General features: G+C 40.3%; 1 protein-coding gene across 36 annotated transcripts in view; it reads right to left on the reverse strand.

The window, feature by feature from the left end:
• PPP2R2B (protein phosphatase 2 regulatory subunit Bbeta) overlaps positions 1 to 26,516 on the reverse strand; it is a 494,567-nt gene that overhangs the window by 276,645 nt on the left and 191,406 nt on the right. For 8 of the 36 annotated variants that reach the window (XM_078362412.1, XM_035287695.3, XM_078362490.1 and 5 more), the window contains one exon: positions 17,808 to 18,001. The exons of 24 other annotated variants lie outside the window; for them this stretch is intronic. In XM_078362412.1, the coding sequence (XP_078218538.1) occupies positions 17,808 to 18,001 (194 nt within the window). Of the gene's footprint in view, positions 1 to 17,807; positions 18,002 to 18,393; positions 18,587 to 26,516 lie in introns of those variants that run through there. 4 more of the 36 variants (XM_002744334.6, XM_078362505.1, XM_003732249.6 and 1 more) reach the window with 2 other exon arrangements.

Consider the following 26,516-nt stretch of genomic DNA (forward strand, 5'->3'; position numbering starts at 1 on the left):
CGGAAAGGAGTTAGTGCGAAGGACAGTTTTATGCAGGGAGAAAAAAGAAGTTCTACATGAAGTTTACCTTGGAGAGATGAAGAAAATATGGTAATTAGCACTATTATCTGTTTTTACATCTTATTGAAGGGATTCAACCAAAAGATACAAGAGCAAAGACACAAAAATCAGGAAAACAATTTTTCTAGTGATTTTACATTTATCTTAGACTATGGTTTCCTCTTAAGGTACCTAGCAGATTAAAATTACTTTGTGATGTGACACTAGCACCTTGCTTTTCCTTTTACAGCTCTCATCTTAAAATGTTATATAGGTCAACTCAAACAGGTAAAACAAAAGTAATCATGCTATTTTAAGTATACATTTTCCTTGGGCCCATTAAACTTAGAAAAGCGTATTTACTCTTTCAAGTAGCTAGTTGTGGCTTGAACTGATTGCTTGATTAATCACTCAAACTCTGGCTCTAGACCATCTTATCCAGGTTCTCTTTCAAGTATACCAAAAACAGAGGTCATGAGGTTGCTTAGATCATGAAACTAAGGAAGGAAACCAAGCCTTTGACACAGAAAACAAGCCGTACTTTCTAAAGCCAAGATCATCTCATGAGTGGATGGTAGTATTCTCCTATGTTTCTCTGACAATACTCTGTCACTAACAGCCTCATTGCAATACACTACACTTGACCAACTGCCCATGTGCAGATCTCTCCAGTAGGTCCAATAGTCACTAATCCACTGATTAAACATTTTAAAACTGGTTTTGGCAAAACATGCCAGAAATTCCTTCAGGGTAATTAAAACCACCCTCTGTGTCAATAAACACAGACTGTGAAATCTTTCACGTGCAGAGGGGCTGGCTCTGACCCACTGGCTCCAGGACATTTTTTCTCAGATGGGTCTTCCATCATTGCAATTGATTTTCACTGACTCATCCAGACCATTGCTCAGCCCCTTGTAAAAAGATTGGCTGAGGTCAGAGATATCATCTTACCTTTCTTGTTTCAGTCAAGACATAAGAACCAAACGGGCTATAAACCTAGGGGCCAGCCCTTTGCTGAAGCCCTTTCACCCAGATCTTCAGGTGAGAGATCTGAAAAATGATTCTTGCTATAGAATAAATATGACAGTCACAGTGTTCACTGACCACTGCTCTTCCAGCATTCAAACTTATTTTCATTTGAAGAATTATTAATGTGTCTTCAAAGTAAAAGGAAGAACTCAGGTGGATATTTACTACATTGATTCCCAGAGATTAGTCACACAGTAGACACTCCATGAATTGTTTCTCACCACAATGGCAGCTTTGTTGTTTTTATTATATGAACAATATACCTATCTATTTAAACTGTCATACATTATAGAAAATATAAAAATAGTAGAAGTTACTTAAAATTTCATCAGCCTGAGCTATCAATATATTTTGGTGGCCATCTTTTCCATGGAATTCTTTATGTACACAAACAAAATTTTATATAAGAGAAACCATACTATACATGCCCTTTTTAATCATGGATGAAGCTAACTTTGATTTTCTTTAAAATACAGAATTTTTTGTTTGTTTGTTTTTTGAGATGGAGTCTTGCTCTGTCACCCAGGCTGGAGTGCAGAGGCGTGATCTCGGCTTGCTGCAGCCTCCGCCTCCTGGATTCAAGTGATTCTCGTTCTCAGCCTCCGAAGTTGCTGGGACTACAGGCATGCTCCACCACACCTGGCTAATTTTTGTATTTTTAGTAGAGATGGGGTTTCACCATGTTGGCCCGGCTGGTCTTGAACTCCTGACCTCAAGTGATCTGCCCACTTTGACCTCCCAAAGTGCTGGGATTACAGGTATGAGCCACTGTGCCCAGCAGTGGTTTTTTTTTTTTTTTTCTGACTTCCTTCTTCCCCCTCATACCTGATATTAATAAACTTTCACATACTTTTTCTTCTGATATTATCATGTAATAACTCATATAACATGAATGAGGTTTCACTTAATAAATATCCGCTGAATGGTTAAAATATGAAAGAACACACACACACATAAACAGATAAGTGAATAAAAGAATAATCAATTGTGATCTTAATTAGCCAATACAGTTTCCAAGTGATTGAAGAAATCCCAGAGCACATCTTTTGACATCTCCCCTGCATCTTTAAACCTTAGTTGGGGTAGGAGAACCTGGCTTTACCTCGTTCAGAGGGACCTGCAAGTCTAAACTCCCAAGAAAAGAATATGTAACTGGCTTCTGTCCTAACTACAGAAATGCTATTAATCCACTCTCAAATTGAAATCAAATTCAAAAACCATTTACTAAGCACCTGTGTGCCAAGAACCAAACTGTCCTTTGTAACATAAACTAGAGGCAAAGATGTGGTCACTGCCTTCCCAGAGTGTCTGTCTTGTTGGGGAGACGATGTGCAGGATCTGTCTCTTTAGGGCTAGCTGTCGGAACATGGACCTCAGTTGTCACATTTGTGAGATGGGGAAAATGCCTATAAGCTCAGAGGATTACTGTGGTGATCAAAGAACTTTAGGAATTCAGGAAAAACTTCACAGAAAAATGTGGACTGGAGGCAGGCCTTGTAAGTACCAGGGAAGGAAAAACAGCACACATAGGGGCAGGGAAGCAGGAAAGGCCTGGAGTAGTGAGGACCCAGCACAAGCTAGCCTCAATGCTTTGAAGTAGGAGAGACTTAGAAGATGACAGGACAGGCAGGAAACACGAAGGTTTATAAGCACAGGAGAAAACTGTGACCAGACTAATCTTCTTAAAGGTCAAAGAAACAAGATTTTTTTTCTGCCTTTTCAGCATATGCCAATGTCTAGATCAAGGCCATTCATATGAGTGACTCAAAGGCAACCTGCTTGTCAAGTAATTGGGGGAAAAAAAACCCTGGCTTGCATAATGGGCTCAAATCCAAGTTTCTAAGACTTATAGGAAAAATTCTGATCGGAAAATTTCCATCTCAAATTGTGCTGTGGAAGCTTAAGGACTGAGTAAGCATGTTGGCAGCCAAAGTATAATACAATAATCAGACTGCTTTTGCTTTTGTTTTTTTCTTCCACAGTGCACACAGATTTTCAGGTCTTGGTGGGTCCTTAGCAAGTTTTTGATCTCTGACCCACAAGGGGTCAGAGAACCTATAGAAAAATACATCTTGTTCACAAATGGAACTGCACCCAAAACTTTCCCTCTACATCCTGTTAGGTGACCAGAGGGTCCTGACTTCTAAAGCATAGTATGTCAGTTTCACCCAGGCTAATCCTACGGAATGGGAAAAGGGATTAGAAATTAGTCATTGCAGGAGATGTCAGTTGGAAGCACTAAACTGTCCTAATCTCTTCTGATAGTTCAAGGTTCTAGGGAAGCTTTTCTCTGCCTTTCATATCTTCTCCTTTTAAACAAGCACCATTGAGGAATTCCAGGAAGCATGTCCCTACAGATCTGAGCTACTCTAATTAATCCCACCTACCCTTGGCTCCAAGACAGAAGAGAAAGAGAATGAAAAGTAATTTTAATATTGTACCCCCAAATCTCTAGTGAAACTTGACGTTTCTAGAAGATGCTTTAACCCTTTCAGTCCTCTGAGGGCAACTGGGTCACCTACTGACCACCACAAATATTTATCCATTCAACTGCCCATCTATCCCTCCCTTCCCTCCCTCCATTAAATTTTATGTGCTTACTCTGTGTACAACTTTTAAAATATTTTATAAATTTTTTAAATTAAAAAATGCCTTAAAGAGTAATATTTTTATTTTAATACCCCAAGACACTTCAGAGAGGAACAATGTCCTAAATAAATACTCAAGCCAAATGAATTGGGATTTCAAACTGACTCCCAACTGTAATCCCCAAAGACTGCTGAAATGCAGACAGCCAATATACTTTGAAAATGGACTAAAAATCACTCACTGAAAATATGGATAGAACACAAGTGGAAAAGGCCTTAGCAATTACAGAGGTACTCCTTGGGACAGCAATTTTAGAAGGCAATTTATTCCTATCATCTAGAAACATAATTGTTCATACCATTTGACCCAGTAATCCTGCCTTTAGAAACTTGTTCTAAAAAATAACTGAAGAGATGATTTAGAGTCATGCCATTATTTATCTATCTCACAATTATTACAGCAAATATTGGAAATAATCTGAACTTCCATCATTAGGTGGCTGGTAAAATTATGGTTCAACTATAGAATGTTAACTATAGTGGTCATTTATAAGATTTGTACTTTTCATTTAGATTAAGCAATAGTGCCAGTTTTGGGAGAAGACTAGAGATGTCTGGAAGTCTCAAGTCAATGATAGTTAAAGTCTAATTTTTTCAGATTTGCCTGGGTTCAAATTGCATTCAACCACACATAGTATTAACCAAAAAAAAAAAAAAAAAGTTAGCGCAGCTTTCAGAAATGTCAAAATTGTACCCCATGAGAGGCTAGCTCATTAAACCACCACACTGGTTGTCATATTGGGTCAATCATTCTTTGAAGTTACCTACTCACCAGTTTGAAGAAAATTAACATTTCTGGGTCACCAGGTTCCATATACTCATCTACAAATGATGCCCTGGAACCATGAAAGTAATTTTACTTAACATAGGTGGGCAACTGAATCCCAGGGAACAAACTACTCACCCATGTGCTTAATGGCAGAGGCTAAGAATTGAGCCTGCCTCTCCTCCCAGAAACGGTCCAAGTACCTGGAGCTTTGGGAGGTAGAAGGGCAACGGGATCAAATTAAAATTCAATGGCTGTATCTTTATAAAATTTCTTCTGATCTTCACCCCATACAAGTTCCCTAGGATAAACTTAAGCACCTTGAAAATCTGTGACAACGTGAGATGGAAGCAAAATATACATAGAACAAAAGTGGAAAAGAGCCACAGTAATTACAAAGCTATTCCTTGGGATAGCCATTTTAGAAGGTCATTTATTCCTATCATCTAGGAACATAATTGTTCGTACCATTTAACTCAGTAATTCTGCCTTTAGAAACGTGTTCTAAAACATAACCAAATACATGATTTAGAGTCTAAAACATAACTAGAGATATTACTTATCAATTTCAGAATTATTATAGTAAATATTGGAAATAACCTAAACTTTCATTATTAGGTGAATGGCAAAAGTGTGGTTCAACTATAGAATATTATAGAAAAATGCTAACAGTTTGTGTTTAGGGCAAAAGCAAACAAACCCTATATACAATGCTGTTTTGCATATAATTCTAGTGTTCCCCATTCACCTCTCTCCGTCTCTGACACACACACACACACACACACACACACCCAAACACACACACACACACACACACACACTCTCTCTCTCTCTCTCTCTCTCTCTCTCTCTCTCTCTCTCTCTCTCTCTGAGTCTGGAATAAAATAAAATACAGCACATTAAAAATGTTTATAATGACTGTCTCTGGCAGAGCTAGAAGTAATTTTGATTTTTTCTTTAGAATTTTCTGCACAGTCCAGATTTTCATCAGCGAACATGTGCTTTGTTCTCGTAGAGGATTTTTCTTTTACTTTAACAGGTTTCAAATTCTCATTCACATATGTTTTTAATGTATATATTCCCAATAGCATGCAAGTTCTGTGAGAGCAGGGTCTTGATTTTAAAAAATTTTATACCTAGGTTTTTTAGCACAGTACCTAATATATGAAAAATGTTTTAAAAATGACTACTGAGTCAACTATTGGACAGACACTGATTAGAAGAGATACGGTTATGCGTGGGAACTCTAATGAGCTGTCAAATATTCTGTTACATCTCTAATCTACAGCTCACTTGTTAAAACAACATCCCACCTTCCTTGCATACTTTTGCCCCCTACCATCACACAAGACTCTGCCTCGAATAAAGAAAGCTATTGCTACACCTCTCTACCTGCCAGCATTCCACCAAGGCCCCACTTCTCCACTTCACCATTTCTGGTGAGGTGAGCTTCCCTCTAGCACTTACTGCAGCCACTCACTTGGAAGATTAACATTGTTTGAACCAGTACTGTGTTCCCAGTGCTCTTCTAGAATGGGGGTCAGCAAATGATGGTCTACAGGCTACTCCTTGATTTTGTAAATCGAGTTTCACTAGAATACAACCCTGCCTACATACTATAATAGAAGAATTGAGTAGCTGTGACAAAGACTACTCAGGGCTATGGTCAACAAGCCTAAAATATTTATTATCTGACCCTTTGCAGGAAAAGTTTGCTGACCCCTATTCCAGAACATCGACACACTTTTACATGATGGAGTTACTACCAAAGTTTCATCCTATTAGGGTATTCTGAGGCAATATGAGATCCAAAGTATATGTCTAAGAACTTTGTACAGAAAAATTATTGTATTGTACCTCAATTTGCTTTTAAGAACATATATTTTTATGTCAGACATGCCTGCATTCAAGTCCTGGGTTTGCCGATTGATACTGAGAAGAATGACACAAATTCTCCAAGCCTCATTTCTATCATCAGCAAAATAGAAATCTGTTTTCTCTTTCACTCCATAAGTGTGTGTGAGTGCTTTTTCCATAGATGCTATACTAGAAGATGGATAAACAATGGTGAATAATGTCTAAAGTCTCATCTAATTCCACTCTAATCGTACATACTTTTGAGGGTTGTTGTGAAGCTTAAATTATATATATACAAACATAGATACATACATGCACACACACACATACATATGCACACACAGGCATCTATATCATATATACATCATAGATGGTGTACCACAGATACATAATACATAGCATATCACAGAGTGCATGCAGAATACTTAACCCGATTCCTGCTACATTGCAGGCGCTCAGTATATAGTGGCTCTTCCTCATCATCATAATTACAGCAGCAGTCCTTTTAACAGACCTCCAAGGAGCTGACTCTCCAAAACGCAAAAAGCCTTCCATTTCCTCTGTAACACAGGCCTACAACATGCTTTATAAATATTCACAGTTAATTGAGTAGGCTAATCGCTGGTACATAGGCACACTTCTGCCTCTTCAGGTTGAGCTGCATGTTTACTGAGAGCCATTTGTGTTTGTTTCCAAATCTCCTGCTGCCAGTTATACTTGTTATTTAATTAAATATTATGGAGGTGATGAGAAGAATAGTGTGAAAAGAAAGGATGATTGTTTCATATGAAAAGTCAGTTGAAGAATTTCAAAAGACTTGACAAAGAATTGTCAAATTAAAAGTAGGAGATATAAAAATTTGGGAATAATTTTAAGAATCTAAGAGAATTCTGTAGTAAGATTGCTTCTGTGATATTCACGGTCTTGTTTAACCTCAAGGAAATCAAAATTGGGCATGGTGTTTGTCATTTGGGGTATGGTTCGTGCAAGAAAAATATTACCACCCCCAATCAGCAGACCAATACTCAAAGGTGAGGCCTTGATTCTTCATCGGGCCTTTCTTTGAAATTGGTAAATTTGGTATATTATTTTTTATGACTCCTTCCCCTAACTTTTCAAGTTCACTGTCAACTTGGTTTCAAATGCATGGCGTAGAAAGGATTCTTATGTATTTGTTTATTTCTCACATATAAACAACAACACGCTGCCTAGTTCCCTGACATATTTTTGTAGGCAAGAAAACACTCAGCAAGATGAAGTGACCTGCCCAAGGCCACAGAACTAGCACAGCCAGCGGTGGGTTTAGAGCCAGGTGGGCTCTGATTTCACCACCTCAGCCACCTCATGATAATAGAGAGATAAACAGGACACAGTCTCACACACCCTGGCTTCTGTGGTTAATTACATTTTGAGAAGGACTGAGTGTCACTTGCCCAAATAGATGGGAAGACTATATTCTTTTACTTCACCGTATGACCCAGCACATCCTACATAGCACTTGGCAATAAGTAATTTTTGTTTGAATTGATAAATTTTCTTTCCTACTTTGTAATAATGGAAGAAATTGGGGCCTTCCTGGTTTCTGAAAGAACTACTTTCCCTTGGAGTTTATAACCCCCTCCATGGAGTCTACAATAGCAGGAGAGAAATGCTACTGTGCCTGTCAGATCATGTCATTGAGAGCTTAACCTCATTGATTGGCACTTGCTCTTCCCCATCAGTGTGGCAAGATGAGCAGCGCCCTACTCACCAGATGGTTATTTGTTCCACCAGCCACCTTTGCTGCATCCCTGATTCACTCCAGCCCAGGACTGTCTCCAGCATTCATGCTGCAAGGCAGCTCCTGCCAACAACTTTGCCAAATGGCTCCTCTCAAAGTCATGGTTGCCCAGACAGACTGGCTCCTCCATCTGCAGCAGCTTTTGGCAAAGAGAAGTTTCCCTTTCTGGCTCTGCCTCTTGGCTGCACCAGAGCCTTCTTGCCAGAAGGATGCTCTGACCCATCAGGAAGTACAGCCAGACCTGGAATTTCTGGAGTCACTAAAGCCTATTCCCGTGTTTTCCCTGTCTCACCCCTGAGTAGAACATCAGAACATACCAAAGAGATCTAGATGATCACAAATACAGAAATAATGCCTCATAGAAACTAAGAGTCAGAAAAGTCTGTAGAGAGTATGTCTTCCCTCCCCCATCTTCAACCTTATTATAGTCGATTAGGAAACTGAAGCCCAGACAGTAAAAGTGACTAATTATGGTGGCAGGACTGGAATCCCACCCAGGTCTTGCGATGTGCATTCCACATTACTGTTTACAATACTGCATTGCCTTTCCATTATCCCTCAGTTCATTTTCAAATCCTTGGTAGAAATCGGACCCTTGTATTGATTAATTCAGAAGAATATTTTTTTAGAAAAATGAATCATCTTTTCTCTGTCAACATCATAACTGTGCTTTTAAATAGAGTGTTCACATACTCTATTGTGAAGAATTTTTGCCAAGTTTAAGAATACAGGGTTTGGAATCAGACAAACCTGGATGTGACTTCTGTTCTACTCACTGTTGTGTAACAATGGACTAGTAATCACATCATTCTGCTTTAACTTTTCATTTAAAGGCGGATAAGAACAGTATCAGCCTATACAATTAAATTGGATTACATGAGCAAAATACTTTAAAGCTCAAAGCCTGTACCTGGCACACAGAAAACCCTCCGTAACTACCAGCGATCATTATTATTTATTAACACTCAAATCCACAATGGTTTTGGAAGACAGAGTGCTGGACACATATAAATAGATATGCCAGGTATTCTCATTCTCTACATTAGGAAGCTCAGGTTCTTGAGTTTAAATGACTGATCCAAGATTACACAGAAAACAAACAGAAGACCAGAGATTTCTGATTTTTTTCTTGCCCTTTTGCTAAGAAATGGGAATGGTTATCTTAGCTTTAAGGGTAATAAAATCGGGAAGGAGAACATTTAAACAAAAACACATATACACAAATAATCACTGCAGCATTTTATGTAACATAAAAGCTGGAAACAATTTTCTATCCACAGAGAACTACTAAATAAACTTTGGTACAGTCATACTATGGAGCACTGTGCAGCCATTAAAAGGCACAAGACAGATGCTGGTGTTCTGATATGGAAAGATCTTGAAGGCATATTACTAAGTAGGAGAACAAACAAAGTGCAAATAAAACAGGCAGCGTGTATTCATTTATGCAAACATCCTCCCCAATGATATACCTGTACACGTATATTTAAATGTATGAATAGAAAGATGGCTCTGGGGAAATCTACCAACAATGGTAACTTTTGGAAAGTAGGATGGGCATGGGATGGAGGTGATTCATGCTTTATCTACTTATCATACTTGAATCCTTTTAAGCAAGAAAGAATGTAGTATTATTCTACTTAAAAACATAAAGGCAGAGGGAAATGTGAGTGACAATAGTGCTGTTGGCATGAACCAACAGACCTCCCAACTTGAGTGTCTCTAGCCCTAACCTGACTTCTACAAAGCTACAAGAGCAATGTCAGTGTCACTGAGTTTCCTGTGTGGCTCTCCCTGCTGATAAAGCCCTTCCTGGTGGTATTATGTATTTAGGTACCCAAGTTCTGTCTTTTAGACTACCTGGGAACTCCCAGAAGCATCTTGCTGCAATATTCACCACTAGAGACATTTACAGCTTTGCTACCCTCTATACCCTGTGTGTCTGTAGAGGGACACAGAGCTGATCCCTTTACATTAAGGGGAGAAGGTGGCCTGCCATTCTGTGACCACTTAAGGTTCATTACTTAACAAGGATTCATAGCAGTGTGATAAGCAATGCCTGATGGAGGAGGTTTTCAGTTCCCCAGTGTTACGGACCAAATTGTGCCCCCCTCCACCCCAATCTGTATGTTGAAGCCCTAACTCCTAGTTTGACTGTATTTGGAGATAGGTCTTTTAAGGAGATAGTTAAGGTTAATGAGGTCATAAGGATAAGGTCTTATAGGGCTGGTGCACTTACAAGAAGAGAAAAAAGTGGCAGAGATTTCTCTCTCTCTTTTCACACTTGTATACAAGAGAAAGGCCACATGAGGACCTAGCAAGAAATTGGTTATACATGGAGAGACTTTACCAGAAACCAACTCCGCTGGCACCTTGATCTTGGACTTTCTTATTCCAGAACTTTGATAAAACAAAATTTCTATAGCTTAAGAAACCTGATATGTGCCTTTTCTTCTAATGCAGTCTGAGCCGACTAATATACCAAGCACAAAGGCCAGTATACCTGAAACACATCCTCCCACAGGTAAGGTACCCTTGGCACACTCCGTCCAACAGATCCCATCCTTTTCATGTTAAAACCTGTTCATAGGGGCCCCTCTAGATTCCTAAACTCCATACATCATTTTTCCCCTTACCCAAAGACCCCACTTCATTTAACATTTGTTGTAAGCAATCAAGTCTTTTACTTCTAAAGCACAGAAGTGAAAGTCTGACTTCCTCTATACACACACACACCCCTTCCCATTACCCAGGATGACCCTTTCTCCAATGTTCATAAAGCTATGAACATTGACTATTAATATTTCCCACTATTAACTCTTTCCACAGTGAACTTGGAGCAGAAGAACTCAAGTGTTCTTGGGTTATTTCTGACAAAGTTCCTAGCAGACTTATAAAAATAATCTGTGCTTTCTGTGAGATAGTTTTATTGGGGCTGACTTTCAGCCTGATTCTAGAGTTCTACTGGAGAGGCAAAAGAGGGAAATTTGGTGGTAAGATGACAAGTTGGGTGAAAGAAAACTCATCTTCTTATTAATGGAAGATGAGGGGAACCAGCTGGAGACCCACTCTGGCCAAAACGAGGCCTCAGACTTCTTCATATTTATGTGCAAAAGGACATCTGCCATCTCACAGCTGCCTCTGTCATATTCCTCTTGCTGTGGCCCAGGCAACTATGTGAGTTGTCATGAGCTGGAGAGAGTGGGTGCCTAGATGGCCCATCTCAGCTCAGCCCAGGAGCTGCATGGTTACTGTCCTACACTGTGGATGAGTGACATGGAGAAAGCTATTCAAAAAAACTCCAGCTAGTTCTCACATCTTGATTGCTCAATTCCATAAACATTTTTTTTCTTTTCTTATTTCTGAACAGAAGAAATCTACAGGATCAAGTCAGCTAAGGATTCTGTTATTGGGTCGGAGAATTCAGCTCCCTCCCTGTGGGATAATGGAAAAGGCCCAGAGATGTGTACTGCTGTGCTAGGAGAAGATGGGTCAAGTGAATCCAGCAGCACCAACTAGGCACCAAGGGGATACATGTGGAGAGAGGAACACAACTTGCATGTTCCCAAAAGATCCTGAGAAGCATGGGTGGGCAAAGAGCATGTGCCTAGAACCACACAGTCATGGGCTCTAATCTGGTTATGCCACTTACAAGTGAGTATGTTTGTAATACACATGTGTTTGTTACACAAGTTCCTTTGGTTCTCTGCACCTCAAAATTTCTTATTTTAAAAATGGGGCTAATGCAACTATTCTTCCTGGGTTCTTGAAGGAGATTAAATGGGTAAATATAAGAAATACTTAGGAAAATGCCCGGAATAGACAGTACTCATGATACCTTCGTTCCTTTCCCTCAGCTAAGTGTCTAAATTGGACCCTTATTTCTTCTTGCATGCAAACACCAAAGTCTTGGAATGTCAGTCTACAGCTGTGCTCTTTTCATTCGGCATTACCAATATTTTGACAGAACTGGCCTAATATTATTCACCCCAGGTTTACTGGTACATTTCTGACTCGCACTCATAAAGGGCTTGGGAATGCCCCTGGGGACCTGGATGCTAATAATAAATACTTGCTGGTGATTTTCAATGCATTCTGGTTATTATGTTTAGTAGCAGAACATTTCCCCATCTCCAGAAAGGTCATTTATAAAAGTATAAGGCAGCTCTTCTCACCTCCAATTTCAGGTTTCTCTGAGAACAGTGGAGAGCTCAAACATTCATCCATATGCATTGGAAACAGCATTCTGATCTGGCATTTGCATACAAATACCAAAGCAACTTAAGGAACTATGAGGCAGCTCTCCATCATATGACACTACCTCCTTTTATTTTTTTCAATGCCTTCCTAGCATCTTCATATCAAAAGCCATTTTCATGTACTTTCCCAGTCTTACTCAGCACAGCTTCCTTCTTTCTGGAGCGTATATGGAATGGGGGATGAAGGAGAAACCTTTACTTCTCACTTTTATTCTCTGTGGCTCTAAAAAGCTAACGCATTTCACGAATCACTCAGTTCTCAAGTTTGGAGACCCTCTAAACTCAAATCATCCAAGATTGGGCTCTTCTTATTCTACCACATTGCTGATAAATGGCCATATGTTATAGTATTACTTGAATAATGTCAGTGTGTTGTTAGTTATGCTTACCAAGGCCCTATTCTATTGTGAGGTACTTTTTTGTTATGATTTCTTCATAACAAGCCAAGATCCAATTACTTGTAATTTCTCACTCACTGTTTCAAATTTTGCCCTGAAATGCTCATATCTGAGATATCTCATCTATTCACACAGTTTAAGTACCTTTCATATGCTGGTGATGTTTAATCTCAAATTTATTATCTATTCCAGGTCTTTCTCTTGAGCTTCAGACCCAGAAATCCAGTTGTGTACTTGTGAAGTCTCATTGTGAAACTAGATGTCTCACAGGCTTCTCAAACTAATCAGTTTTCAAAGTTGTTTGCCCTTTCAGTGACAAGCCCCATAATGCATCCATTTTCATGGCAAAATTCTGGGCATCCTTGATATCACCTTCTCCATCTGCACCCAATAATATCAAGTAAGTCTTATGTATTCTTTCTCTATTATGTATCTCAAATCCATCTAATTCTCTACATCTCTACTGCTACCACCATCCTGGAGCACACCAACTTTCATTCCTTTTCATTACATGCCTGGATCTCTAACCCCATCCTCCTACACAGCAGCCAGACTAAGCTTATAAAAAAACAAATCTGATCATATTTCCATCTCCTCAAATCGAAATCTCTTAATGGCTTTCCATTCATCTTTGGAGAGAGTCCAAACTCCTTGTGGTGTACAAGGCTTGATGTGATCTGGTCCTGAATAGTTCTCTAGTCTTTTTTACCCCAACTTTTTATTATAAAAATCCAAACAGACTGCAAATTGGAAAAAAAATACAGTAATTATCCATAGACTCACTATCTTGATTTAGTCCTTAACATTTATACTTGCTTTATAATATGTCTATTCATTTATCCATTCCTCTATCCTAGCACTAATCTTTCTTGCTTTTGGTACTTTCTAAAATGAACTGCAGACTCCAGTCCCATATTTGTCACTCTTCTCCCTGCTCCCAGACATAGTCATCTTTCCATTCGTTGAATCAGGCTATTTTATCTCTCTGAATGTTTGTAACTATTGACCCTTCTACCTAAAATGCTTTCAGCTCTTGTTAATTTCAGATTCATCCTTTAGTTCTCAGCTTCAGCTGTCTCTAAGAGGCTGCCCTTGAACTCCTAATCTAAATTACCTTTCTACCTTAAGACCCCAAGGCACCGTGTGCCTTTCCTAAGTATCACTTATCACAATTGGTAACTATATATTTATTTGCAAAATTATTTGTCTAATACTATCTCCTGTGCTAGATTGAAAGATCCATGAGGACAGATACTATGTCTGTACTGGAACATCCTGTATCCCTTCTGCAAAACTTCACTGTTTGTTGAAGGAATGAAAGGCTGAATGAATCAATAATTGAAAGGAGCTACTCAGAATAGTAAACTTATTCTTCCTTTCATATGTATAAACAAGATAGTTTTTAAAAAAAGGCTTCTGAGGGAAGATGGAACCCACTTGTTGCCAGAATATAACCAACTATAACCAACAAGTACATTAAGTAATAATAACAGCTATAATGAATTAAGGCTGGGCTTTGTATTAGTCATGTCCCGAGTGCTTGAGTGCTTTCTCTGTATCGAATAATTTTTCTTTGGCATGGAGTCTATTGTTAGTCCCATTTTCCAGCTAAGGAAACTGAGAACAGAACAGTTATTTTAAAACACCCCATCTATGTAGAATATTCAGTCTGTGGCCCCATTTGAAAGTAGGAAGTTTAATCTAGAAAACTCACAGACTGCTAATATGGAGATAGGGTTTTACTTGGCTCTAACAGAAGCCTAAAAATACAGCAGGAAACCCACATATAGAAAGATTTAAGAGACGAATCCTTGGTTAGAAAACCTGGAGTTTCATATCAAAAGAGAAGAAAAAAACAATCAAACCGTTGTGTTGACTTTATTTTTGTGAGAAATTTCAACCCACCCAGTTCCCTTCCTCATATATAACCCCATACACACACTTCAAATTATCCCTGCAAAGGATTTTATGCCAGATGGAAACACAGCTTACACACCAAGATAAAACCATTGCAATCTTTCCCATAGTAAGAGCTGATAGTTAAAGGAAAATGAAGCAGTGCAGAATTTCCTAGTGGGAGAACCTGGCCTTCAGACACTGGCTTGAGTTTAAAGACAAGGTTTTCCTCTGTATGTGTGACTTTTGGCAAATTAGTAACATCTCCAGTCTTCGGTTGCATCAGTTTCCTTATTTGAAAATGGAAATAATGGCATCCATTTAACAGGGTTGAGATATACTGAAATGCTATACATAAAGAGCTCGGCACAGTGTTTGGATGCTCATAGAAGATGCTCAAAGATGTTAACTTCAAAGAGGAGGAAATATAGGGAAAGGTAGGGGAGGGCAGTAATTTTCATGCTCAGAATTTAAAAAAAAAGTCCTAGGAAATTTCTTTAATAAATGCACATCATGCATTATTTTGAAAGAGAGAGAGAGGGAGAGAGACTGAGAGAGGGGAGTTTGGGTGAAAGTGTCCTTTAGCATTTGCATTGCTCTTAGCTGGATGAACTTGCCTGCAGCCACCACTTACAATGCAAATTGAGTTTAGAGTCCTTCACACTAACTACACAGCACAAATCTTTCAGCTTTAAATAGAACACTGCAATGTGGAATGATCTGAGCAAATGGAAGAAAAATTCAGAAATACATGTAAGGAGATATTTTGGAGGGAAAAAAAGAACAATCTGACATAACTGAGCAGGTAGGAGGAAACTGTAGAAATATTAAGAGAACCAGAAAAGCAAGATCTGTAGAAGGACCTAGAAGCTAATTTCCCACCCAGTAAGTAGATATAAGTTCATAAAGGGGAAGAAAACTTTTGGGGCAAGTTCCCAGTGAGGAGAATTTTAACAAAGATTCTTTTGATCTGGTGCTCTTTCAAGGTATGCTAACATGTCTTAAGGTATTGGAGGAACAGGGACTCTTCCCCCTCTGGCAGGAAAATTGCATGAATCTTCCCTGAAGCAAATAGGTCAAAACCATAGAGAACTTCTTGCTCTATCCAACTTCTGCTATTTACATCATTTAAGTTATATTTTCCTTTTATTTCCATACCTTCTCTAAAATCAGATTTTAAAACCTGGAAGCTACTGTGAAATAAAGGTTTGTTAGTTTTGAGTGCATTTAGTATGTGTGTGTGTGTTTGAGAAAAAGAAGGAAATCTGAAAGATTAATTCTTACATGTCCGAAAGCTCATTGCTATAAACTCATATCTAATTTTTGACTATATGAACCTAGTTATTCTATCCAGAATCAGAATTTTCAAAAATGCAATAAAAATAAGAACAAAGGTAATACCCAGGGCCCTGAAAGCAATAAAGAATGTCATTTTTAACTGATTTCTTCACAATTGACACTCCTATACACATATCTCCACTTTGGGCATTTTCTCAGCTTGCTAAGTTTCCCTTGCCTGCATAATGTAATATACAAGAAAACATGAAGGCGGCTCTCTTTCTTTGTGGTTACAAACAGAAAGAAATATTCCCGCATGAGCCAACAGACTCAAGGCAACTTCTCTCTTGGATGACATGCTTAGATACAGAGTTAGTCATATGTTATCAGGTCACTGAGTCAGTGACAAAGCACTAAGACTGAGGGAGAACATCTTACAATCAGGTTGCCATCATGTGCAGAAAAAGAATTGGTAAGTACGGTGCTCTGTATAGGGGAGGGATGGTCTGCACATCTTAAAAGCCACCTCTAAGCTCCTAGAGGCCAGAGCTTACAACGCTGCTTTATCTGTCTAGCACCATGGGCATACTAGGCTTGATGCTCTCCAAAAATGATGACAAATGGAGAATATACTTTCAATACCACTGGGCATTCCCTCTAGCTAGAACTTCCAGGGATGTTTATAGAAGATGCCACCTTTGTCCCCAGATGTGTGTGCATCTTTTTATGTCTTTCAGAGCTTGAACCCTTTTACTCCCCCCCATCACATTTCTCTAGGCATCTTTTGATTTGATTAAATATTACAGAAATTTTAGCATCTAAGAATAATAATTTTAAATTAACACTCTTTGCAACATTGTCCTAAAGCACTTCCACATACATTTTCTCGCGTGGATATTATAATGTGGTAATGTAACACTTTGTATGAAGGCTAAGGATAAAGGCCTACAGGTAGAAAATGAAAGCAAAAATGCAAAAGTTTTGGCTTTGGGGGAAAAATGCCTCTACTCTCTATTCACACACAAAAGGCAGAATGAGATTCCACCTGCTGACTTTCCCTCCCTGCCCGCAGAGCACTAGGGCTAAATGTCAGAACAAACTGGGAGAGAGGGAGAGACGACAATTTCATCTCTTGGCAAAGCTCAGCCTGCTGAACCCTCTTGCTTTCTGCTGGCTGTTGATTCAGCAGAAACTACTGCTGCAGAATTCATAATGGTGATTTTTAAAGGCCCCACCGATCGCGTTGCTCGCCCCACGTGTCAGCCTCATTCGCTAGCCGCCAGAGCACGATTTCTCCAGCCACCTTTTTATTTCTGCTAATACACTTCCAAAAGAAAAGAGGTTTTCCCGTTTGCAAAGGGCCTTTTGGGATTTTGATTGTCTGAGCAGGTAACCTGGCCGACCGGGGAGATGAATGGGCAGGAAATGAAACCATGCCCTCCCTGCAGCCACTGTGAGACACAACATCGTTTCGCTCAGGGAGGGGGGACCAAGGTCCTACTGGGCCCCTCCCTTTTTATCTGCCCCAAAGACCCCTGCAAATATCTTAGGGGGAGGGGTCATCTGCCTTCCTGGGGTCATCTTTTCGGGCTAGAGCCCCACCCTGAAAAGCCTAATCCCTGAGGGCCATTTTAACTCCCGTGGGCGCCGGGTCCACCTGCTGCTGAACGCCGGGCTCGCCTCGGGGAGCCCGGATGGATGCGGGGCGCACAGGCGGCTGCCGGGGCCAGCCGAGCCCCCGCCCCAGCCCCGGGCCCGGAGGAGTCTCCGCCACTACGCGCCCAGCTGCCCGAGAAGCACAGTGATCCGCAACTTGCGCCCGGCCCCAGCGGCGGAATGCGGCGGGGCTGGCGTTACCTTCGGTCGCATAGCTGTGGTCACGCAGGAAACTGTTGTTGATTTTGCGGGTATCAATGTCCTCCTCCATTGACAGCAGGCTTACTTGCGTGGGAACCAGAAGCCGGCAGACAAGTATCCATGATCCCTCCCCGCAGCCAGTCTCACAGGAGAGGGGGGCAGGGGAGCCAGTGGGACTGCACCATGGTCCGAGCCTGAGGAGGAGACGGGGAGGCGGAGAGAAAAAAATAAAAACCCGGCAATGGAGCTGTCACCTCCTCCACTCGGGTTCTGTGAGGCTGCGGCGGCTCCTCCCGCGCGGTGCGCTCACTCCAGCTCCAATTCCCAGCGAGGATGCTGCGCTTGCCTCCGCTGCCTCCGGGTGCCAAGATGTGCAGTGCCCCGAGGGGTCTGGTCCCGCCCGCCCGCCCGGGAGGCGCTCACAGGCGGGGCTGGGGAGATGCCCAACAGGTTCCCCTCGTTGGCAGCCGCTCCAAAATGCAAAAAAGATCCCTCCTCCCCCTGGAAGAGCGGGCAGAGGCGACAAAATGGTGCCTTTCTGGACCCGCTGCAGTGGCGAGATGGCAGGGGCAGGATTCAGGCTTGCCTGGCCGGGATGAGGGTGCTGGTCCCACGGGAGGGCGGCTCCGGCAGGCGGGGGTAGGGAAGCTGGCGGGGATCTGGGCAGGGCGCTGTGGCCGGCGCCAGCGCACTCACCCTCACACCCACACGCGCGCACTCGCAGCAGCTGCTGCTGCTGCTGCTGCTGCTGCTGCTGCTGCAGAAGGCTGGAGGCGGCTGGTGCATTAAAGGCGAGGCTCCTCCCAACCGCGTCAGCAGCCCCAGGACTCTTTCCCAGCAGCGGTGGTAGCCGAGGCAGAGGCTGCGGCTGCTCTTTGCTGCAGTGGGGCGCAAGCTGCCGCGAACTGGCACCTGGGCAGCAAGCAGCTAGCTTGCAGGTTCACATGGAACGTATAGACACGCTCTTCCAGCCTCCTCCCCTCTCGGGCCACTCAGCTAAGGGCCGCGTCTACGCTAGCACTTTAGAGCCCCTAGCTCACTGCCTTTCTCCGGACACCTGCACTTGAGAACAGCAAAGAGAAGTAGGTTCCTTTGGATAGTCAGGAAGTCTACATCCAGGTCCCTTTTGCTCACCCTTATATGATGCATGTAGTCTCTTGGTGAAGTTAAAGGATAAGGTTTACGGCTCCAAGCTTCAGAAAAAGAGGAGTGAGTGGAAAGCGCTGCTCAGAGCCTATCTTAAGCCCTCTGTACTAGAAATGGAAGGGAGAGCAGGGGCCAGAACTTTGTAACTGACTCCTCCATTCCTAAAAGTCAAATATCTAACTGTAGGAGGCTGGTATTCAATAAAGCATTTGTGTCTACACAGGTGGAGAAAAGCGTATGACTGAGTTATGAATGTAGTCAACAGGGTCAGTCTGAAAAAGTCCACTCTCCCTTGCCCTTTGCACTTCGTTGTGGACAAAGTAGGCAGCCCCTCTGTTACGTTTTGCGGGTGCAGGAACACCTTCCATTTGCTCTCAGCATGGAAGATACATTGAAGCACAGGAACATAAGCATAAGAGCCCTGTGCCCAGAGAGCCACTGCTACCTGGGGGGATTTTCTGGTAACCAATTAATACAGAAAAGAGACCTGTCTTCCCACTTCAACTAGGAAAAAAATATAGAATTCCACCCCCACCCATGTTTTCCAAAATTTCAAACTCAACTTTTGAAAGAAAATAAGATCATCATTATTATGAAACAACCAAAAACATTTAATGAAGCAACCCAAATCATTAGAAAGCCAATTTGGAAAAGAAATAAACCCCGATCACTAGAAAGCCAATTTGGAAAAGACATTTCCTAGGTTTCATCTTGTAGAAGGTATTTTTCAATGGGTATCACTGCAGAGAGAGACATCAGCAAATGTCTTGCTCAGTTAAGCTCCACAAGTTTAGCTAGATGAGCCCAGAGGGACCTATGAGTTAATTATATACACACAATGCTTCGACTAACACAATTTAGAAAGTATTTGAAGTTCAAAAAAATGGAAAAACAAGTCCTTAACTGATGTCGGGAATTGTCATTAGATTTCCATGCAATTTGGATACTTCCGGTACATAGAAAATGGCATCATCCCCATCTTCAGAAAGTGACTGCGTATCTCTGGGAGAAAAGAGTAGAAATGTTCCTTGACATAGTTTTTGTTTGTGTGTGTGTGTCTGGGGGGAGTCCAACTTTCAATAGATTCCATTTTATTTTTATCTGGTGGTTAAGGCTTACACACTTGTTTGTTCGAAATCCACATTTGAAATTTTAGTAGCAGGTGAAGACAGGTACAAGTTGATTTAATCCACTTCAGTACCAGTCATCCTAGTTGGTTCTTCCATGGGATGAGATGCATCTATCATCAAGGTCTAACATTCAGTCCTTTTGTAATTACACAGTCCAGCTTCTCTTGGAGATTGGCATAATTTGGAGTAGGAGTGGTGGGGTGAGGGGTAGGGGTGGGGGTGGGGAAGCTAAGTTCATCTCTTAGTGAATCAAAATGATGAGAAGACATCATGCCTTCAGTTGGAATGACCTTAAATTGTTTCAGGAGGTCTTGGAATAGCATTTGGGAAAATTTCTTCCTTATCTTTCTGAATCATGGGCTAGATTGGGACAGCTGTGTGATAAGTCAGGTAGGCCCAGGCTTATTGGCCAGGCTGTGCTTGAGGAATTTTCGTTCTATCGCCCAGGCTGGAGTGCAGTGGCATGGTCTCAGCCCACTGCAACCTCCCACTCTCAGGTTCAAGCAAGTCTCCTGCCTCAGACTCCTGAGTAGCTGGGGCTACAGGTGCCTACCACTGTGCCCAGCTAATTTTTGTACTTTTAGTAAAGATGAGTTTTTGCCATGCTGCCAGGCTGGTCTCAAACTCCAAAGTGCTGGGATTACTGGCATGAGCCATGGTGCCCAGCCTCACTAGATTTTTTATATTGACTAACTGGCACTTAGTAAATGCTTAATTATATTTGTTGGAGACAAACATTTCTTAAACAAATGAATAAATTGCTAAATATCTCACTTTAATATTTAGGGTTCCTACCTCTCTACCCTTCTTAAAATTCATACTAAAATAATCTGTTGTGAGTTGGAAATTTTCTAGATTATAAGTTTATTCCCATTGAAATAGTTGTTTCTATTTATTCCTGTATGCATATACACGATCAAAATTTACTGAGCACTTAACATATGCAAATAATTGTTCTGGCTGGGCTCCGTGGCTCATTCCTGTAACCCCAGCACTTTGGGAGGCCGAGGTGGGTGGATCACGAGGTCAGGAGATTGAGATCATCCTGGCTAACACGGCGAAACCCCAGCTCTACTAAAAATACAAAAAATTAGCCAGGCATGGTGGCATGCGCCTGTAGTCCCAGCTGCTCAGGAGGTTGATGCAGGAGAATCGCTTGAACCTGGGAAACAGAGGTTGCAGTGAGCTGAGATCAGGCCGCTGCACTCCAGCCTGGGGGACAGAGCGAGACTCTGTCTCAAAAAAAAAAAAAAAAACATTGTTATCAGTGCCAAGGATATAGATTTATACAAAACAGAGTTCCTTTCTTCATAGAACTTAAATTCTATCATCTAATTTTAATAACATGAGCTTTCTTAGAAATACAGCAAATGCATTCTTTATCAACTGACTATGGCGCAAAGTTAAGTGCTAAGGATCCGATATCAGGCAGAGCTAATTTTCTGTCACTTATTTTTGTTTCCTCAAGCAAGTTATGAGATCTCCCTAAACCATGGTTTTCTTACCTACAAATTAGGAAGATGAATAGTATTTATTTCATAGAGTTAGTACAAGAATTAAATGAGATGATATGTGGAAAAAATACATTTCTATTACTCTGAATATTTACTTTCACCATCATTACCACCATCAAAGTTCAACAAATGTGCAGGTACTTACTATGTCAGACACTGGGATAGGATTAGAGATTCAGCAGAGATTCAGCAACATCAGTGCATAAGATGTAGTCAGTCTCTGATGTCATAGAACTTAGTGTCTAATTTACAGTTTATGTAAAAGGGGCCATAGTCTACAAAGGGGGCAGCAGAGGGAGCTCTGAAAGACTGATCTATTTCAGGCTTATGCTTGTTGTTGTTGTTGTTGTTGAGACAGAGTCTCACTCTAAGGCTGGAGTGCAGTGGCACAATCTCGGCTCACTGCAACCTCCACATCCTGGGTTCAAGCGATTCTCCTGCCTCAGCCTTCCAAATAGCTGGGATTACAGGCACACTCCACCACACCCAGCTAATTTTTGTATTTTTAATAGAGACGGGGTTTCACCATATTGGCGAGGACAGTCTTGATCTCCTGACCTTTTGATCCACCCGCCTCAGCCTCCCAAAGTGCTGGGATTACTGCGCCCAGCCTCAGGCTTGTGCTTTACATAGAAAAGGCCAATTACAAATACGCAACCTTTGTAAGTTACCCAGCTCAGTATGACAGCATGCGGACACATTCTTTTTTTTGACCACCCTTGTTATGGTCCCTTTCCCCAACACTCACATACCCACTCCTCCTTCCTTAGGCTAATGCTTCCTACCCTGGAACCTTTTAGGTCATCCTGTCCAATTAGCACATTAAATATCTACAATTTTATTAAAACCTTTGACCTAAGCCAATCTGGAGATTCTTAATAGAGGCTTTAGGTGTCAGACAGTCCTGGTTTGTGTCCCAGCTCAGGCATTTATAAACTGCATGACCTTTGGTGAGTAATTTAACATCGCTGAAACTCTATATTTGCAAAATGGAAGAAAACAATAGTTGCTAGTTCACAGGATTGTTGGGTGGCTTCAGAGGCAAGGTAAGGAAAGCTCTTAATCCAGGTTTGGCTCAGAGCCAGGCTTCACTAAACTGACTGTTCTTCCTTTTGCAGTACATCATGAGATCTCCCATCTGCAGAGAATTGCAGAGATGCACTCTGAGTCAATTGTTCATGTGAACAGAAGTGACCTAGAAACCTTGGTTTTACTGGCTATCAATCTGCCTTAATGAAGAGCTGGAAACAGGATACATGCAATTTTATCATCTTGCAAAAGGCCCTTTATAAACCATGAAGACGTGTGCAAATGAAAGGACTTAGGATTATCTTCTCTTGACTTTCACATTATATATGTGCAGACCTAGTCACATTTCTCTATTGTGGAATCATATGGAATTTCTCTCTATGATCACTAAGAACCAATTGCACAACTCTCTCTCTAAGGTGGTTTACGTGCTGACTGCCCAGAGGATGACCTCTTGAATTTCTAGCAAGTTTGCAATTCCTGTTTGTGCATGCTACAACATGTAATACCACGTAAATGATCCTTTAACATGGCATTTAACCTGGGAATAGAAAGCAAAACCTCTTGCCCTCAAAGTGTCTGTTGTATTAATTCTAGACTCTGAACTCTTAATGGATTTTACCATGTAAATGTTCCTGCAACTGAAATTCAAGTACTGAGTGACATCATGTTGGTAGCTAAACATCAGAAATCTGCCATGGTAGGATATTTATATCATGGAAAATTTTTAAAAAATGTAAATTCAGGGTTTTTTTGAGACCCAGTTGTTAAACAATTACCAGTCTACCAGTAGAAACACATTACTTGTTGATAGATCTTCCCCTTTTCTCTATTACCTGTGTAAAGTCCCCTCCAATTTGAGTATACTAAGTCTCCCAAGTTGTGTCAGTTCCAGAGCATTCCACCATTCAACCAAACTTCTACGATAATGTTAAATAACTCTTAAAATCCTACCTTTCCCTGAAGCTTTCCCATATCCATCAGAGGAAATCTGATGCCCTGTCTGATACTTTCCAGGCTGGTTATGAAATTGCCATGGTAGACTTGTGAGTGATCACTTTTATAGGGCTCCTAGACCTGACAATGTAAGGAATGCTTGGTCATGCCCATTCTCAAGGAATCATTCCCTTTGACTATTCAGGTTCTATTGTTACCTTGCTCTTGCCCTTGATTTGCCTAAATACTAAACAAAAATATCTGCTGTGCATGATTTCATTGACAACTCTTTTTCTTGTCTAGTTAGGATATTGATGCAATGAGAGAAAACTTACAAAACTCAAGAGTCCAGATCTGAGAGCATGAGATAAAACATCCTCTTGTATCTTTTCTCATTCAGCAGTTTTAGAGTTAAATTTAGGTTGTCCTGTGCAAGAAAGTTTTTAGTTTACATTATATTTGTTGGGTATAAGGTGAGAATTTCCACCAGTTTAGCAATATTCCAGGGATACACCTAGTACCTGATTACGCTCCACAAAGTAAAACTTTAGTATAATTTAAACAAGAATAATATTAGGCAATGTCTTTCAAACTTTTAAAAAATATACCAAGAAATAACACTTCACAGAATTTATTCTAGCAAAATAAACATGGATGTGGGCAAAAATTTAGCCATAAAATTATTTCTAAAGAACATTGCTTATAATCATGAAAAACTGGAAACAATCCAAATGCCCAACAAAATAATTTTTTAGGCAAATTATAACAAATTCATTTAATGGAAAAATATTGATCCATTCACATAATAATAATAGCTAACACTTACTGAGCATTTATTATGTACTAGGCACTGGGCAAAGGGCTTTACTTACATTGCCTCATTTAATTTTAACAACAGCCGCTATAAAGTATCATCTCAATCTACTGAGGCTAATAGATGCAAATAATATACCCAAAGTCAGAGAGATGAGAGCCTGGCTCCAACCCATGATCTGTATCTAGAACCAATACTCTTAACCACTGTGATTTGAGCTACTTTGAGACCGTGTGTGTGTGTGTGTGTGTGTGTGTGTGTGTGTGTTGGGGAGGATTTAGGTCACAACAGAATCACCTGGAGGTCTCTTTCCAAACCACTCACCACTGGATTCTTACTTGTCTCTCTTAGGGATGAATATTTTCTCCACTGAAAATCATAACTGTGTTGGTGAGGATGTGGCAGAAATCAGAATCCTCAAGTACTACATTGCTTATAGGATTCTGTAACAGTATACCCACAAATAGTTTGCCAGTTCTTCAAAATGTTAAGCACAGTTACCATATGACCCAGCAATTTCACTTCTATGTATATACTGAAGGGAATTGAAAGCGTGTGTTCACAGCAAAACTTGACACAAATGTTCATGTAGTAGCATTATTTATAATAGCCACAGAATGGAAAGAACCCAAAATTCCATCAATTGTAAATGGATAAACAAAATATTATATGTCCATACAACAGAATATTATTCAGCCATGAAAAGGAATGAAATATTGAAACATGCCACAACATAGATGAAACTTGAAAACATTATTCTAAGTAAAAGATGACAGACACAAAATATTACATGTTGTATGATTCCATTTATATGAAACGTTCAAAATAGACAACTGTTTAGAGAGAGAAAGTAGATTGGTGGTTGCCAGGGATGGAGGGTAAAAAGAGAGGATGGGAATGACTTTTTTAGGATTTCTTTTTGGGGTGTTGAAAATGTTCTACAATTAGATAGGGCAATAGCTGCATAACTCTGAATATAATTAAAAACCACTGAATTGAATAGTTGAAAAGTTTGAATATTATGGCATGTGAGTTACATATCAGTAAAGCTGTTATTAAAGATTAAAAAATCATCACTATGATGAACCACTGTTACTTATGGGGAGTATGCTCTATCCTTAAAATAGTTAAGTGCAGAAAAGCTTAAAAGTAGTGACAAAGATAGATGTTCATAGTATATTTAAAAAATCATAAACCAGGCTGGGAGCAGTGGCTCACACCTTTAATCCCAGCATTTTGAGAGGCCAAGGTGGATGGATCATGAGCTTAGGAGTTCAAGACCAGCCTGGCCAAGATGGTGAAACCCTGTTTCTACTAAAACTACAAAAATTAGCCAGGCATGGTGATGGGCTCCTATAATCCCATCTACTCGGACGCTGAGGCAGAGAATTGCTTGAACTGGGAGGTGGAAGTTGCAATGAGTTGAGATCATGCCACTGTCCTGCCCTCCAGCCTGAGCGACAAAGCAAGACTCCATCTCAAAACAAACAAACAAACAAAAAACTGTAAAACAAAATAAACCAACTGCTACAATGTATTTGTTAAAAGTGTGCATATGCTAAAACGAATGTATCAAAATATTAGCAATGGTTATGTATAGTTTTCTTTTGTGTTTATATTTTTTGTTAAAAATATTTTAGAACATGTATCATTTTGTAGTAAAACAAATATAAGTATTTTTTAATGTCATGAAATACTTCATAGGATGAAACATGTATAGAAAAGATTAAACCATTTTCTTTACACCAGGAAGTCAAGAGACACATAAAATAATTTGGGTCACATATAAAAACATATACGTGACCAGAATGTATAGAACAGCTCTGTGCAATAGAAATATAATGCAAATGGCATTTATAATTGTAAATTTTCTAGTTTCTACATTAAGAAGTGAGGAACAAACAGATGAAATTTATTTTAATATATTTATATTTGAATTTTTGAAAGGAAAATTATCTTATTTAATATGTCAAAAATATAATTTCAACATATAATCAATATAAAATTACTAATGATGTATCTAAATTATTTTTTAGGCCAAACCTTTGAAATATGGTGTTTTACACTTAAAAAAACTCTCAAAACTAGCTACATACATTTCTAGGGGTCAGTAACCATGGTTATCATATTGGACAGCAGA

Source organism: Callithrix jacchus, chromosome 2 (genome assembly GCF_049354715.1).
Source record: "Callithrix jacchus isolate 240 chromosome 2, calJac240_pri, whole genome shotgun sequence".
NCBI classification, from domain to species: Eukaryota; Metazoa; Chordata; class Mammalia; order Primates; family Cebidae; genus Callithrix; species Callithrix jacchus.